The 16736-nt window shown below is 45.2% G+C and overlaps 1 protein-coding gene across 2 annotated transcripts in view; it reads right to left on the bottom strand.

Annotated features, from left to right (window-relative positions):
* The window catches only part of LOC118231732 (disintegrin and metalloproteinase domain-containing protein 33-like), a 156751-nt gene that overhangs the window by 84819 nt on the left and 55196 nt on the right, over window positions 1–16736 (bottom strand). For both annotated transcript variants that reach the window (XM_035425875.1, XM_035425876.1), the window contains exon 3: window positions 12372–12448. In XM_035425875.1, coding sequence (XP_035281766.1) covers window positions 12372–12448 — 77 coding nt within the window. The remainder of the gene's footprint in view (window positions 1–12371; window positions 12449–16736) is intronic.

Raw genomic sequence — 16736 nt, 5'->3', positions numbered from 1 at the left:
TGCAAATTATGTACAGCTGCTGCGAGCTCCCAATCATTGTGTGCTAATGACATAGTTAGGTCTGAAACAAGGCTAGGGGCCTAGCCTGGCACAAAGCGAGGTGCTTCACTATCTGAAAGGCGCAGGAGCTCATTCAAACCGGCTTCCGCAGGATGACAGAGGAGTCATTCGATGCTGTGGCGGGATCGACCCTCCTTCCCCTCCCCGTTTCTGAAGAAAACAAATCAGCATAAATAGAAAATGGAAAAAAGATAGCAGGATAATCCTCTCCCCTTCTCCGTCTCCTTTTAAACCTTTCTCTCTGCATTTATTTCTTCGCTGGTGTCTGCCTCGGTCTCTTCCTCTTTTTCTCGCTCACCTCCAATTGTGTCTTCTCTCTCTCTCACTCTCTCCATCTATGTCTCCCTCCCTCTCTCCCTTTCTCCTTTCACGGCATGCAGTGCTAGTCAATGTATGTACAGTGCAACTCATCAGTCCCTGCTTTTGCAACATCTGCTTCTGAGTGGGTTAGCCAGCTTGGTGTCCGTGTGGATCAGGTGGATTACAGGAAGAAAAAAAAAGCTCAACATTGATTTACATCACAATAACACTGGTTGTGGAGGGGCAGAATGCCAAATTAAAATAAATTAATTCCCGGGGAAGACGATTTGGGTTTGGAAGCAATGAAAGCACCAGGATGTAGCTGAACTCTCGCTGTTGTTCTGGCCTAAAGTACTCGCAGGATTTCGCCTAATTAAGGCCCGGCGAAGCTCATCTGCCTCCGAGATGATGCTCTTTGATTGCGCGAGGCCATTTTCGCTGAGCTCTCATCATTAGTGACTTTGAGAGATAGGATGCAGATTGCTCATTTCCCAAAAGTGGGAGCCGCATACATTTGTTTTGAGGGAGATGAAAATGTAATTGATGCAAAAAGCTCTCCATTACCATAAAGCCACGGCTTACTCTTAATCCACTGTCGAACCGAGACATTTGAAATTCAAATTTAATGTTGCATATAAACGGTCCCCACTGTGTGGTAATTGGTGCTGTGTTTGCGTGCGTGTGTGTGTGTGTGTGTGTGTGTGCGCGTGTGTATGTGTGTGCATGTTTCTGTCAAGTGCCAACTATCCACGTCAACAAAGGGTGTCAAATTGGAACACCCTCTATTTATCTTACAGCTCAGCTATTCAGGAAAATGAAATATGTATTTGATGCCACTTATGAATAGATTATTCATGAGTGGGTAAATCATTTAAGCTACCATCTAAGCATCAACATTTTCAGCAATCCCTTTAGTAATAGCTCTTACACATTGAAATATGTGTACGACCTTTGGAAATCTTATTTTCATAACATGCACATCTTTTATTATTTTTTCCTCACAACAAAGCCACGAGTAAACATTAGAGAGTCAGACAGTGCAGTGGCCTTGTGTGTCCTGTGTTTATTTCAGTGAGCTTTCATTTTGTACACGGTCAATCCATTAACCCCCCACCCCCCAACCCCCCTTCCCATCCAACCTTGGCAATCGTCCAGCAGCATCGAAGGGTCCCGGTGGGAGGTGTCCTGCCAGCGGAGCTTTGGGAGGGGAAACGCGAAACCCCCCCTCCCCATCACCCCGCCCCCCTCTGACTCCGACCAGTTCTCTGTCCCTGACCCAGTTTCTCCCCGAGACAGATTAAACCTCTGAGGCGCGCTGCTGTTCCCAAGGCCGGGGGGTGACGTTGACGCAAACGCAGTGGCCGTCGCACGCCCCCGCCGTGTCAGGATCGCCCCGTCTGCCGTGGGAATACTCGGGAGCCTTAGCAACACCGGGACTGCCGACCGCAATCGCGCAAGTACGGGCAGGGCCAATGTCTCCTGAAGATGCTTGCTGGCTATCAGCCTGCCATTTTTCATACCACTGGTGTCGGAGTGTAGCACAGTGGGTAAGGAACTGGGCTTGTAACCGAAAGGTCGCAGGTTCGATTCCCGGGTAGGACACTGCCGTTGTACCCTTGAGCAAGGTACTTGACCGAAATTGCTTCAGTATATATCCAGCTGTATAAATGGATACAATGTAAAAATGCTATGTAAAAGTTGTGTAAGTCGCTCTGGATAAGAGCGTCTGCTAAATGCCTGTAATGTAATGTGTCGGGAGGGGATTTTAGGACCTCCCGATCTGGACCCTACACTTTGCTTTCTGCTGGCCAGAAAAGCACACCCTTCAAGTAGAGTTCATAGTCTGGTCATGTTAAGGAATTTTAATGCGCATATTTCTGTTGTCATTTCATCAACAATAACGGGTGAGAGAAGATGAAAGAAGTTGACATACCAGACTGTATGACAGCTAAAATTACTTGTTATTCACATCATACGTTTGGTGACGAATGATGACTGCTGACTGTTACAGACTGATCATGCAGTGAGTAAGATAACTTCTTTCTTTGCCAACAGGAGGCCAGACAATGAGGTGGAAAGGTGAAGGATTAGGCTAACGTCAGCTAACTGGAGCATAAGGACATACGCTATATGACCAAAAGTATGTGGACACCCCTAGTCTGTGGCTGTTTTTCGGTGCCCTGCGATAGTTTGGTGGCCTGGTGTATTCCTGCAACTTGCCTGATGCATGCTGGGATAGGCTCCAGCACCCCCCGCGACCCTGCCCTGAATGAGCGGGTATAGATGATGGAGGTAAAAAACACCATGAAAAACTGGTGTTGAAATAACATTGGTATTGTAATGCTGTGAACCGTCTGCATTTTTACATGCCACTGTATATGATATGACTGGATATTGGCCTGACCCTAATTCCCATTATTAAGGCTACAGACACTGCTCAGTAGGAAAATCAAACGTCTAATAGATGCAACCCTACAGGAAACTGCACTGTTAATGGTCAGGGTCTTTCTGGCCTTCCCTAAAGCATCTCCAAGGCAACTCGCATTCCAACAGCCAGAAACAGCCTCCAGCCTGGCACCCCAGAGAATGTAAATGCTTCTCTCTCTCTTTCATGCTCTTTGTATGAAATATTTTTGCCTCATAGACACAGACATAATATTTATGGTTGCATATTACATGTACATTACACACTGTAACTACTATTTTACGGTACACATATTCATGATCTCTTAATTTGTTCATGCATATTTCATAAATATATTTTTTGTTTAATGCCATCGCGCCTTACTCACAGTCAACGCGTCGTAAGCTAATTATTTTCCCCCACCTCCCCCCCCCTCCTCTCTCTCTAGTTCTCTCTCTCTCTCTCTCTCTCTCTTTGGTTCATTTGCTCCCTGCCTCGTTTATCACTGCTGGCAGCCCGAGTGTGCGTTCGCAGGTATTCTGCTGATAAGGGGGAAATCGTAGCGGTTGGTTAGCGGCGCTGCTCTCGAGGTGAGATGTCTCAAAGACCACCTGCTCTCAGAGCGCTGCGTCGAGAGATAAGGCCGTCCCCGGTTTCTCGTCTTTTAAAAGCGAACCGCCGACAGGACCGACGTACGCCGCCTCGCAGGCTACCTTTCGTCACAGTGTCAAAGAACGTTACCGGGAAGAATGGCACGCGGCAGAACTGCCGTGACTTTACAGTATGTGCGGAGCCTCACGTGCACGATCTCATACGGTATATTCGCATGAAGACAAACTCGCACTTAAACACTTATAAGCATACTCGCATTCTCATGCACGCATGCATGCACACACACACTCACTAAAATACACACATGAAGCAAGAACTCAAACACACAGTCCACATCCAGTAGACAGACACATACATACACACGCACACATCTGCAAATAATTATACACACACACAGATGCATGCACTCACACACTCATAAGCCCACAGACACACAGACACACACACACACAGGCAGTGGCAAACACACAAAAACAGACACGCGCACACACACACCCACACCCCAGGGCACTTATCCTTTGCATCACCTGACTGAAGACCGAAATACTCTTTGCCCTGCACCTTAGACACGTATCCCCTCTGACAATGCTGACGTCAGGCCGCAAGCAGAAACCCGCAGCCCTGCCTCCGTCTGGCCTGAATCATGACTGTTTATCTTGCAGGGCTGAGAAAGCCATGCTGAAACAGGCAGCAGCAGAGCGCTCTCTCCTCAGATTCCTCCTCCTCCAGTTTCCTCCAGCCTCTCTGACATCCTGTCTGAGACTCAGTTTTCCTCCAGCCTCTCTGACATCCTGTCTGAGACTCAGTTTCCTCCAGCCTCTCTGACATCCTGTCTGAGACTCAGTTTCCTCCAGCCTCTCTGACATCCTGTCTGAGACTCAGTTTCCTCCAGCCTCTCTGACATCCTGTCTGAGACTCAGTTTCCTCCAGCCTCTCTGACATCCTGTCTGAGACTCAGTTTCCTCCAGCCTCTCTGACATCCTGTCTGAGACTCAGTTTCCTCCAGCCTCTCTGACATCCTGTCTGAGACTCAGTTTCCTCCAGCCTCTCTGACATCCTGTCTGAGACTCAGTTTTCCTCAAGCTCTGAGTCAAATCCGCTTATCGACAATCCATATAAAACTATGACTCCTTCGACACTGGCCTGATTGTTGCCTCGTCGTAAAACTGTATCGCATCGAAAATATGAAACGCTGCCAGAATGCGGCTGCGCTTACAATAAAAATACGAATAAAAAATACAATTAAAATGCGAACGCAATTAAACAGCCTCGCTTTGAGTGCAGAGTCCCGCACAAACTCAGATTCGGTCTCTGCCGCATCTGTTAGGGTAATGAAACTGCGCTGTTGGAGACGGGCACTGCCTTCACCTGGACTCCGCCCATGACAGACGGCTTTCTCAGCATCCTACTACGCATTAGATTACCGGGGCTTCGACAGGACGCAAATAACATTCCAGCTTTAGTGCGACCTGGCAATGGTCCCCAACTCTATTAAAAAGCTGCAATTTCGAGATCCCTAGACCTTCAGATCATTTAAAGTCTGTGTCACAATACCGAACAGAAATCAACAAAATAACAATGCTATTACTATTAAAGCACTTTTACAAATAATAATGACAACAGCATTAAATTAACCTGGGAGCACGATGCAGTTGCAAGGCAATTAAAAAATATTGGGCCCCACAAATCATGGGTACGATCACATTTGACTGCGCATACAATTTACAAACCGTCAGCATTCATCGTCTCATACACCTGGGATATGCACAAAAACAAAGGTCTGCACATGTGTCATGAATCCCATATTGGGTTTTCATAGGAACAAAAGTCAGCATAATTTTTTTTAAAAAAGCTTTGTGAATGAGGCCCATTGTCTATCCCAGACAAATGAAAAAAGGATCAAACATGAGCACAGACTGAAAATGAAAAAAGGAATTGAAAAAAAATGGCTCATGGCCATGCGAATCTGAAGTAATATATCCTACTCATAACCACCTAATACTGAGGTCCAGCCTTCGGGGGGAAACAGACATGGCTGACTTTCCCCATCATCGGTTGACCTGAATTGACACCGCAGCCGTCTCCGCGTGCCCCGCAAATCCCGCAAACTGGCGAAGCCTTCACCCCAAAATTAGCACCTTGGGGGAGCGGGATTACCTCAGCGCCGGTGGGTTTTTTTTATGTTTCACCCCATGGTTCCGACAGCAAGGGGAAGACGGAGGGGACACGCCTCCCCGTTTAACTCCTTTCTTCTCTCGTTCCCGCAGAGAGTGGTTTACGCGCTCGGGTCGAACCCCGGGGAGCGCTGCGATGTGACGGGCTAATAAAGAGCAGGTCGGCCATTCCCTCCGCTCCCGCGCGTTCGACGTTCGGCTAACAATTAAAAAAGGGAAAACGGCACCGCCGCTTCGGGAAAGAAAACGGATTTGTCGGCATTCGGAGGCGTGGCCGCATGAAATCTGTCGCGCGGCGTCCTGGTTTAACCCCGAAGCCCTTCGACCGGAAGGGTGAGAAGATTTTCACGTGAGAAGCTTTTAACGAGTCAAGTAAACACAGCATGGTGTTTAAGGGCTTTATATGAGAGGCCACGACCCTGGGTGATTCAGAGTGAAAGTCTTTAAACACAGCCGAGCGTTGGCTTCAGAAAACTGTCTTGAGCCTGTGAATTGGTCTGAATGGGCTTTCTTCGTACGACAGGGCCACTTTGCCCCAAAGGCATTATGTGACTGGTTTTTAACTATAAATGGCAAAATCCCTCCGAAAAATTGCGCCGTGGAGAATTTATTCTTATTTTCTCCTCCTCGAGGGAAGAAATGATCTGAAGTCTGGTAGATTCAGTAGAGCGCACTCCTCTTTAAACTATTATGCTTTTCTTTTTTCTTGCTGTAAATACCGGTGCCGAACGTGGGACTGAACATGTCCAATTCCCACCCTAATTTGGAATGTCCAATTAGCTATTTGCAACCGCAGCTGTGTTCATGCACGCTCCACTGCCGATTCGGGATAGTGTAGACATCCGGGGTTCTCCTCCGAAACACGTGATGTCACCAGCCTGCTTCTTTTCACACCGCAGCCCACGGCCAAGCTTGCATAGGGTGGAGTCAGAGGAAGACATTTCACAAGTGGCTTTGGCATGCAGTCCACAGCGGCCCGATTGACCAGTAGGGGTCGTTACAGAGTAATGAAACACGGGCACCCAACCCAATGAACTCTCCTGTACCCTGGATGACGCAATCAGAATGTGCACTGGCACTGGCAGTGACACATTCTGGGTTCGATCCAAGACCATGGGGCTCATCAGTGCATCGCAGTGTGGTGCCTGAACCGACTGAGCCACCAAGCAGCCAAAACTATTCTTTGTTTTTTTTTCTTCAAATTTGATTCTTAAGAGACATGAATGGAGCTTGCTGGTTCTGCGTCAACACTTGAAACCATTATCAGAACAGGAACTTCTGGTGCTCTAGTTGCAAGGATATTGTTAATGTCACTAAACTCTTTCAAATTTTCATCCGCGCTGTAAATGAGCAGATTCGTACAAAAAATAAATAAATAAATAAATACACTTTCCTGTGGGTATATAGCTGTTTGTCTGAAAAAGTTTGGGAAAACTTGCCTATTTCCCTTAGAATGACTAAACACCGTAACTGAGCAATAAGGCCACATGGGTAGTCTCTAATTACAAAAGAGGACCATTCAAAAGTAAAACATTCTCCTTTGCATTTACACTCAAGTAAAAACACCAAATATAAAGTTTAGATGGTCATAATAGTTTCTGTAAAGTACTACTGCAACCCAGAGACAATAAATAAAATAATAAAAACATTTTTATAAAACAGCTAGTTGGCTAACAGTAAATATTTTCAAACGTGTTAACCAAGTACATATATATATATATATATATATATATATATATATATATATAGCTTATATATATATATATATACAGTATATATAGTGAGCTCAATAATGTTTGGGAAAACATGTTTTCTTCTTGATTTGGCTCTGTGTTCCACAATTTTAGATTTGTAATCAAAGATTATTTTTATACATTTTGGTTTCACCATATACTGTATAAATTACAGTACTTTTTATACATAGTCACTCCCATTTCAGAGCAAATGGCTTTGCAGGAGTTTCTGATTAGTCAGATGTGTTCAGCTGCTTCCTTGGTGTGGGTGTAAGATAGCTTTGAGTATCTAGTCTTGATTCTAGGCTTTTGATTGCATTTGGAGTCCGTTATTGGAGCTTGTCAACCTAACCAAAGTTGTGCCAAAGAAAGTCAAGGAAGTCAAGTAAAAAAAAAATTAAAAAAACAGTCAGAGACATAGGCCAACCCTTCGGCTGACCAAAATCAACAGTTTAAAACATCAATAACAAGAAAGACAGCACTGGTGAGCTCAGTAATCACAAAAGGAGGCAAGCATGGATGTGTCAGTGCCTACAGTCCGCTGAAGACTTCACAAACAGAACTACAGAGGCTGGCTACACTGCAAGGTGCAAACCACTAGTTAGCCGCAAAAAAACAGGATGGCCAGGTCACAGTTTTCTAAGAAGTTCCTAAAAGAGTCTGCAGAATTTTAGAAATGGTCTTGTGGACAGATGAGACCAAGACTCACCTATTCATTTTTTCCCATTTTCTCTAGCATAAAAAAGTCTTCCACCCTCATCTTTATCAAGGGTGCCAATAATTTTAGAGGACACTGGAGCTATTGATATGAGAACCTAATAAACCCACTAAAATCTCAAAGTTCATATATTTTTACATATATTGCCACATTTTTACAGAAGAAATACTAAAAATGAAGGTCACTTTCTCATTTGATGACACGATTGATAAACTTTACCAAATCTCAGATGAAGAAATTTAATGAAATATGTGAAAAGTCCAGACAAGGCGTAATAGTGTACTGGCGTACCAATTAAGCACATAAGAGTTCCAAATGAGCTCATCTCATGAATTACTGATGAAAAATTTTTTGAGTTTAGTTTTGAGTACAGCGTCTTGTAAAGATTAAATAGTGATTTTTGAAAGTCTTTCCATATGCCTCCAGCATGCATTGAGACAAACTATAATACATGTATCAGACATACATGTTTCAGAGATCATATCTTAAAAAAAAAAAAAAAAATGTTAATTGTTTGCATGTACTTGCATTTATTGTAAGTTAACTGCATATGAGTAAAATCAAAACAGCGTTATCCTACACTGTATTTTAACACTCTGTTCTTATCAGCTGGGCTTAATATAAGCATAGTATGCTTCATTGGAATAACTGTGTTCCATGATAAAAGTGGGAATAATATATTTGAATCAGAATACACTATGAAAACAATTGTTTGAGCTACTAAATAAAATGTTGGCTATGACACTATGCAAGGTTTGTATTTACCATGCTTTTTTTTTAATAGTTTGCTTTAATTTTAATGTGTTTTGTTTGTGGAATTTTTGAAAATACATATTTAACATGAAAAATATATTTAAATGTTATACATCTATTATGTTGCAGGATGCAAAATTATGCTACTAGTGTTTTTACTGTTACACGAGGTGTGATTACCCATATTTTATCAGATATTTGTTTTATGGGTGATTTGATGTCATATGCAAATATTAAAACATTAATCTTCGAACTTCACATAAAAACCTGATCTTACCAAAGAAAACAAAGAAAATGTCTGTAAAATGTCACCTTCTGAAAGTCCCCTTCAGAATAAGTTTTTGCCCAACTTTTAAAATTCCTGGCAAGAGGTATGTGCATATGACCATCCATAATTCAATAACAACAAATCTTATCAGTTTAGAATGAAAAACTGGCATGGATATAAAAGTTGATGAATTGGTAGAGACATAAAACTGCACAAAATAACTGTTTTTTAAATTCAAATCCAGAAATGGAAATGGGCTTAGTAGGTGCACTTACATTATATATTGTGTGCAGGCCAGTCTGTAAGTATTTGAACAGCAACGTCTTTGTTGTGTGCACTCTACTCCATATCGCATATTAAATTTGAAATTAGCCAATGAATATGAGATTAAGGTGGGAACAGTCAGCTTTAATTTGAGGGTAGTCACACGCATATTGGGTGATTCGTGTAGGAACTGCACCCTTTTTCATACTTATTCTACACCCTCCATTTTAGGGATCGTGAGTAAGGCTAGGTGTTTGACACAGAAGTCACATGTCACGGATTCCAGATAATTAGTAGAATTATTTTTCCATTTCCGCTGTTTTTAGTGCTTTCCATGATTTTTGGGCAGTTTTGGATGATAACTGCCAATCTTAATGTGCCCTACAGCGTTAGTTGTATATTTGCATAGCATTTTCACAACATCGTCAAATTCTGGGAGAAACAAAGTGTGACAATGTTTACAGATTCGGGAATGCACTGGGATCAAGATACCCAACCTTGTCAAGTTGTTTCAATCAGATGCTTGAGCGCCCCTGTCAACAATGTCGATGCCCAGCGCTCCGACCCCATTAAAGTAACAGTCAGTGACAAGAGGCGCTCCATCAAAGGCCAAACTTATCAATGTGCAACATGTACCAAAACAAGCTTTAAAGCAATAAAAACGGACACACAGCAGCCAAGTTTTAGCTCCGGAATGCAATTTCAGCACGCTCTATTTCTAACAATGTTCTGTTAAATTAAAGGCAAAGCTCCATGCTCTTTCTTTCCTATCTATATTTTACTCGCAGCCATTTGTTCCTAGCCCATTGATTTTTTGAAACTTCAGGCACTTGTTACCGTTGCTACAGTTGCACTTGTTATTTTGATTGTTTCCCACTGCTACACATGAGATATATTAACTTATTTTTTTTTTCAATGTTTTGTTAGACTGAGATTTCTACTTTTTTCAGTTTTCTGTGATTTTCAACAACTTTCACTTCACTATAAGTAATTGGACCAATTAACATAATCGAAAATAAAGTCATGATATTTAGCACCTGGTTGAAAATCCTTTGCATTCTATGACTGGCTGAATTCTTAGGATTTAGTCAAGAACATTCCACTTTTTGGCCATGAACATTTGGTTGCTTTAGCAGTATGTTTAGGTTCATTGTCCTGCTGCAAGGTGGAACAACGTCCAATGAATTTTGAGGCATTTGGTTGAAACTGAGCAGATGTTTCAGCATAATTCAGAATGTATCCTGTTTGCTGCCATCAGTAGTCACACTATTAATGAATAAAAGTGAGCTAGTTCCAGTGGCAGCCATGCACAATTCATAACACTACCACCACCATGTTTCACAGACGGGGTGATATGCTATGGATCATGACCTGTTCCTTTCTCTCTCTACACTTTCTTTTTCCATCACTTTGGTACAGGCTAATACTGATCTCATCTGCCCATAAGACTTTGTCCAAAACTCTGCAGTTTTTTTAATGTACTTTGTAACAAACTCTAACCTGATCATTCTATTCTTGAGGCTTACCTATATTCTTGAGTAAATTGGAATATTCTTGCAGTGAATTAATGAAGTGGCACACAGCTGGCCAAGAAACAGATGAACAGTAAACTGTCCAATTCCTTCAGTCCCCTAAAATGGGGGGACAATACGTAAAAAGGCCCTACACACATCACCTAACATTGATGTAAATACCCTCAAATTAAGTTTGACAGCCTGTAATTTAACCTCAAAGTCATTGTTTCATTTCAAATCCAATGTGGTAGAGTACAGAGCCAAAACTGTTTGAACACTTGCAGACTGCACTGTGTATGCACTTACTAAGTCCAAGTGTCCAGTAAATACTATAAATACTGACAGTCTGAGGCATCCTCAGACGGTTTATATTGTGTTCTAAGTTGAAATCCATTTCAAACTTTATACACGGTATTAAATTATGTACATTGTCATGATTACTATTATTGACCAAACAACAACAACAAAAAAAAAACAAAACAACAAAAGTACTAACAATTTTAGGCTATTTTGCACAGCCCTATATCTGGCTCTCAGACAGGAGATCCAGGGTGTCAGAGGTAAATCAAACCATGTAGAGATCTAGCGCGATGCAGTGCACTCTGATAGTATGATAACATCACAACGGAGGACGCCCAGTGATATCACCAGATATCCATCTGGTTTAGGAAGCACGATGACACAAACAGAACATTTCTCAGTCAGAGATAAGATTAAATGGTTTTCTGAAGACGGGACTGTCAAAAAAGACTGTTCTTCCCAGTCCACAAACAGGAGAGATGTTCAGCTAATGCTCATTGGGCACCACTGATGAACTCTACTGTTTGAGTTTGATTGCGGAGAGCAGACGGAATTGTTTGCTGTGACCTTCAGATAAGGTGCAGCCAATAAGCAGGACTCTCGTTAATGGGAAGTGAAGTGCCCTTTCACCATACTGTCAGTCATCTCTGTAGTACACAGGTTACGCTGTGTACACGGCTGTTCCTCAAGAGATTGCCAGGAACAACTCTCGTACCAGATGATGGCCTGGATTCACAGGCTTTTAGGTACATGAAAGGGATTAACAAAGTGAACTACAAGAGATTCTTCAGGTCGTACTGCCAGTAGAACGAGAGGGGCATAGAAGGAAATTAACAAAGGGTAAATTCCACAGACATCAAGAAGCATACCTTCATACAGAGAGTTACTGTGTGGAATAGCTTGTCAGGTCATGTAGTAGAGGCAGGAACTCTGGGGGTTTTCAAGTCTAGTCCTGAGACAGTGCAAGATACTATCTAGCTGAAGGTAAACGGTGAGCACTTGGTACCGTTTAGTGTTAGGAAAATGAAAAGCAATGTTGGGCTGAATGGCCTGTTCTCATTGTTGTGTTGTGCGGTGTTGTGTCATGTGGTGTCGTGGTGTTGATGTTGGTGTTGGTGTTGTGTTGTTTTGTGTTGTGTCGTGTAAAACCCCTTGTGGCTGGTGGGGAGGTACCATGGCCCCCTACGAGAGTTTTTAGACTTCCTCTCAGCTGGGACTGAACCAAGGCGTGTGGCGAGGAAGGGGGGGGGGGAGGGGGTAAAGGCACTTACTGATTGCGCTCCACCTGCAGCAGCAGCTTCTTGCCCTCCGCCGTCAGCACGATCTCCCCTCTGTCAGGAAACGGCGCCTGCGAGACGAGAAGGCGAAAGGTCTCATCTCCGCGATGCCACTTCTCGAGAAGGACTAAAAAAAAGTGCCGCGTGGACGCCACGGCAACGACAACGCACGTGCAAATGCACTCTTGCACACAAACACACCCATGCACGCCAATGCAGTACAGTGTAACCTCATGGTGCACACATCACACACACACACACACTCGCACAAGCAAACATACACACACATGCGTGCAAACACACATACACATTCGCATGCACACACACAGGAAAATGGCACTCTTGTGTCGTCCAGGGTCGTGCTCATCCTGGGTCCAAATGGGGCGAAGCTGAAGGAAGAGTTCAGCTTTCTTCATCGTTCCCACTGGAATGTCTCTGAGCGCCAAAGACTACAGGCTTCCATTCAATAAATAATCACAGCAGTTATATGTCAAAATAATTGTGTTGGGACAGTTATGAAATGCAGATCAATGCTGACCTCAAAACCCAATAAAATTGCAAGCTGCAAAGATTCTCCTCTGCCCCATTTCTGTGTTTATAGCTATTCCGCATAGGAACACATAGTTATCTCCCTTTTGATGGACAGAGACCCTTCCTCAATAGAGGGGACTGTGGAAAAAAGCAGATTTCTCCTCAAGGCGTGAGTCAAATAAGTTGCTCTTTCAGTACACAGCGCTGCATGATAATTGATCGATTATGATAATCAACCATTATAATAATGCCTTATCTTCCTCTAATCAAGTTCCTCTACTCAACATTTCTAAGGAATACTGCCACTCCTGGACAGCACAAGAGAAAATGAAATGGATGATAAATACATTTCCAGATAAACAGAAATGTGGAATGCATATTTGCAGCAGTTCAGAGGCTAAACTCACAGGAGACCGAAATAAATGAGCGTCCTCAATTTTGAACTCTGCTAGTGCGGCCACGGACTGGCAAAGAGAAGGCGTGAGAAGAATGCTGATGAGCACAAATTATCTCGGTTCAAGCTGGGCTCTGGATGCTGGCAGTTTGAAATCCCAGGGTCCTTCAAAGTCAGTGGGACCTCAAGGGGACAAAAGAACCACCCCCACATTACAAACCCCTCCCCCCTAACCACCACCCCCCCCCCCCCCCCCCCCTCGCAAACCCCTACCCCCTAACCGCCCACCCCTACCCCAAGCAGGCTATCACTGACTCAAACAGGACACATTTTTGAAAGAGACCACGGTGCGCTTCATTCGATGGTGAATAGAAACAGGAAGGGGGAGGCGGGGGGGGGGGGGGGTGTGATATCATAAAGCCGCGGTTGACCGAATTGCCAGCGCCGGCTCGGCGGGTAATCTGCTGCTGCTCTCTGGAGCGCCGAGCGCCGAACGAGGCAAGCTGCGCTCGCCGATAGACGGAGCGTTCCGAGCGGGAGGGGGCGGGGCCCGCCGTCTCCGCGATGCCCTCTCTCCGTGGACGCCGCCCCGCAGAGATGCGCGCGGAAGCTCGATGCCCGCGGGTCTCCCCGCCCCCCCCCCCCCCCGGGCATCGAGGGTCACGGCGGCAGGCTCCGATGCTAAGCTCCTGATTAAGCGGGTCTGACTCGGCTGCCTCATCTCTTAAAAGCCACCCGCTGTTATATCTCGGTTACGCTTACGGGCGATACTGGAAACTATTCATAAGAAATAACTTCCGCTGAAACTTGCTCGACGATGCTGTAATAAGGGCATGCTTTTTGCAAGCGTGTTGCTAAAATGGATATGAGTGCAGGTGTTTCTGCGAAACGCTTCAATTCATTTCGGCTCATTAAAACGATTAGCACTGCCGGCAAGAACGCAGCTTCATTAATTAAGAGTAAGTGCTGGTTTGGGGCCTCTGGTGGCGCAGTCCGTAGAGCGCTAACCACACGCTCGTTGCGAGCCGCGACGTTGGCGGTTCGAATCCGACAGCCGTTCGAATCCGACCACCGACCTTTGTCGCACGTCTCTCCCTCTCTCTCTCCTCCTAATTCTTCCTGTCTCTCTACACTGTTCTGTCAAATAAAGGAACAACCCCCCCCCCCCCCCCCCCCAAAAAAAAAAAAAAACAAGAGTAAGTGCTTGTTCAAAGGTACTAGAAATACAAATTGAACAGCTAATAAAGCTTGAGACAGCTGGCCCAGATCTGCTTGACTGACAGACACTAAAAAAAATGCATTGAGTAAACAACTTTGCAACTGTATCTTTGCAAAAGTAAAACTGTATCTCAGACAAAAAAACATTTAATTCGTGAGCAATCCGAATAAAAACGCAGAGGTGTCTTTCATAGCATCGGCGTTGAAATAAATACTCGAGCTCAACCTAATAAATTAAGAGCTTAGCTGGAACAAAAGCCGGGATAGAACGGTGTGATCCTGCCGGCTCATCGAGGCACGAGAACAAAAAAAGCGAAACGCGAACCCAGCTGCAACCGCCTTTTTGTAGCGCGAAAGCGATCCCCTGGCGTAGGCTTAGTGTTTTTACCCGCTAACAGTGATCACCTAAGCTGACAAAAGAGGCCCCCAGGGTCGCGCTGAACTTCACGCTCAGACGGAATCCCAGGTGCTCGGCGGATCCCCGGGAGCGCAGAGGGAGCGGATGACGACGGCGACGGACGTCGCGTTCCATCACGAACGGCAGCCAGGGGCCGCAGATTCATCGCTTTCGCAGTCCCGGGGGCTCATTCGCTTGGCCGCAGAAAGACCGGGACCCGACATTTCCTCGCCTGCTAAGAACGCACCGGTTTCGTTCTGTCGTTCTGTCATGTGGGACGTTTACGGGCTCGGGCCCCCTTGCGCAAAAGGTCGAGGCGCCGTGTCGTTTTCGATCGTTTCAAAACCGGAGACCGGGGGGAAAAGCTCGGGGGGGGGGGGGGGGGAGGGCTCCCTCCGCGAATCGGCCCCGGGGAAAAGCCGCTTCTCCAAATTTCGCTAAAACCCGAGAGATGCGAAGTCGCGGTCCTCTAAGCGAGATTCTAAATATGGCTTTACCATGCCGCGTGCGGAACAAACCCTACACCCCCCCCCCCCCCCCCCCCCCCCCCCCCCCAGTCCCACCCCCCCCCCGCGGGGTAGCGGTAAATATGGCAGGAAACGATGCGACCTCAGCGATGCACCTTGGCACACAAGAGATTCTGGCTGGTCGTGGGCGGCGAGGGGCGCACCATTTCCTCCCATCTGAGCGCGTTTCGGCTGAAGAGAAGCGCGCACAGGAACCGCAGCGTGGTGGTTGGGTAGCGGAGCGTAAAAACTGCAGGGCTCCGAGTTCACGATACTAAAATGGGACTTCCCTTCGACCTGTGTACTCAGCTGCAACTTGAACCTGTATCCTATCAGCTGCGTTAATGGATACAATGGCATAATGTGCCCAGGAGCAAATAGCCAATACAGAGGTGGTGTTATACGGCGCTTAACAAGAATGCGTTTGCCAGAAATTACTCAGCATAGAATGCCTAGTACACAATGACTCTCTTCAGACTTGGAAACTGTTTTCTACTAAATATGAACAACAACCACCCCCCCCCCCTCCTCCCACCCAGAACACAAGATGACACCGTTCACAGACGTAACCCCACAGTAACAAGTGGCAGTGCATGTGGCCCAAATGCACAACGACAGGACACACGCTGTCCCCTGCTGAACATCACGCCCTGGACCGCATTTTATCAATTACTTTCTCAGAGGCCCTTCTATACCAGACCAGACATCCTGTTTTCCACAGGCCGTGCTGGCATTCCAACCCATTTTCATGTGACCCGACTTATTCTGAGAAAATTTAGATTTGCCCCATATTTCACCAGCACCACATTTCAATGGGGTTTTTTTTTTTGGACAGTGTTTGCTACTACTGAAGGTTCTCTTTGCACTATCTACATGGCCTTCCAGTGAATTTGGCCGCTATATTCTTTCCCCAGGGTTGCTGCGCAGCTCATCCTTTCTCCAGTTATTCTGTGAGAGAATGGCAAACTTGCTGAAGAGGTTCTGGTTAAGCATGCAGCTCATGAAGCGTAATTGGTCGGTCGACTCAATTTGCACGGTCACATACGTGTATGTCTGCCTGGTTACAGTAACCAGCTCTTCTCAATTTATTTTGATTTAGGAATGTGTTAAACTGTCATTTCAGAACGTAAATTTTCCATTGTTTCACCAAACCCTGATGGAGGCCGTATGCCAAATATGCTGGTTTCAATACCAAGCGCAGCGACAATATTTTATCTGCTTTAGGGGCTGCTGCTTCCTTTTTCGTGCACCTGAGTGGTTTAGCATAGCGGCGGCAGAGCGTTATTTTTCTTCCACAAAACCCACAGCTCCTC

This window comes from Anguilla anguilla, chromosome 7, assembly GCF_013347855.1.
Source record: "Anguilla anguilla isolate fAngAng1 chromosome 7, fAngAng1.pri, whole genome shotgun sequence".
In the NCBI taxonomy this organism is placed as follows: domain Eukaryota; kingdom Metazoa; phylum Chordata; class Actinopteri; order Anguilliformes; family Anguillidae; genus Anguilla; species Anguilla anguilla.
Note: the sequence above shows the minus strand (reverse complement) of the source record. Positions and strands in the feature narration are given on the sequence as shown.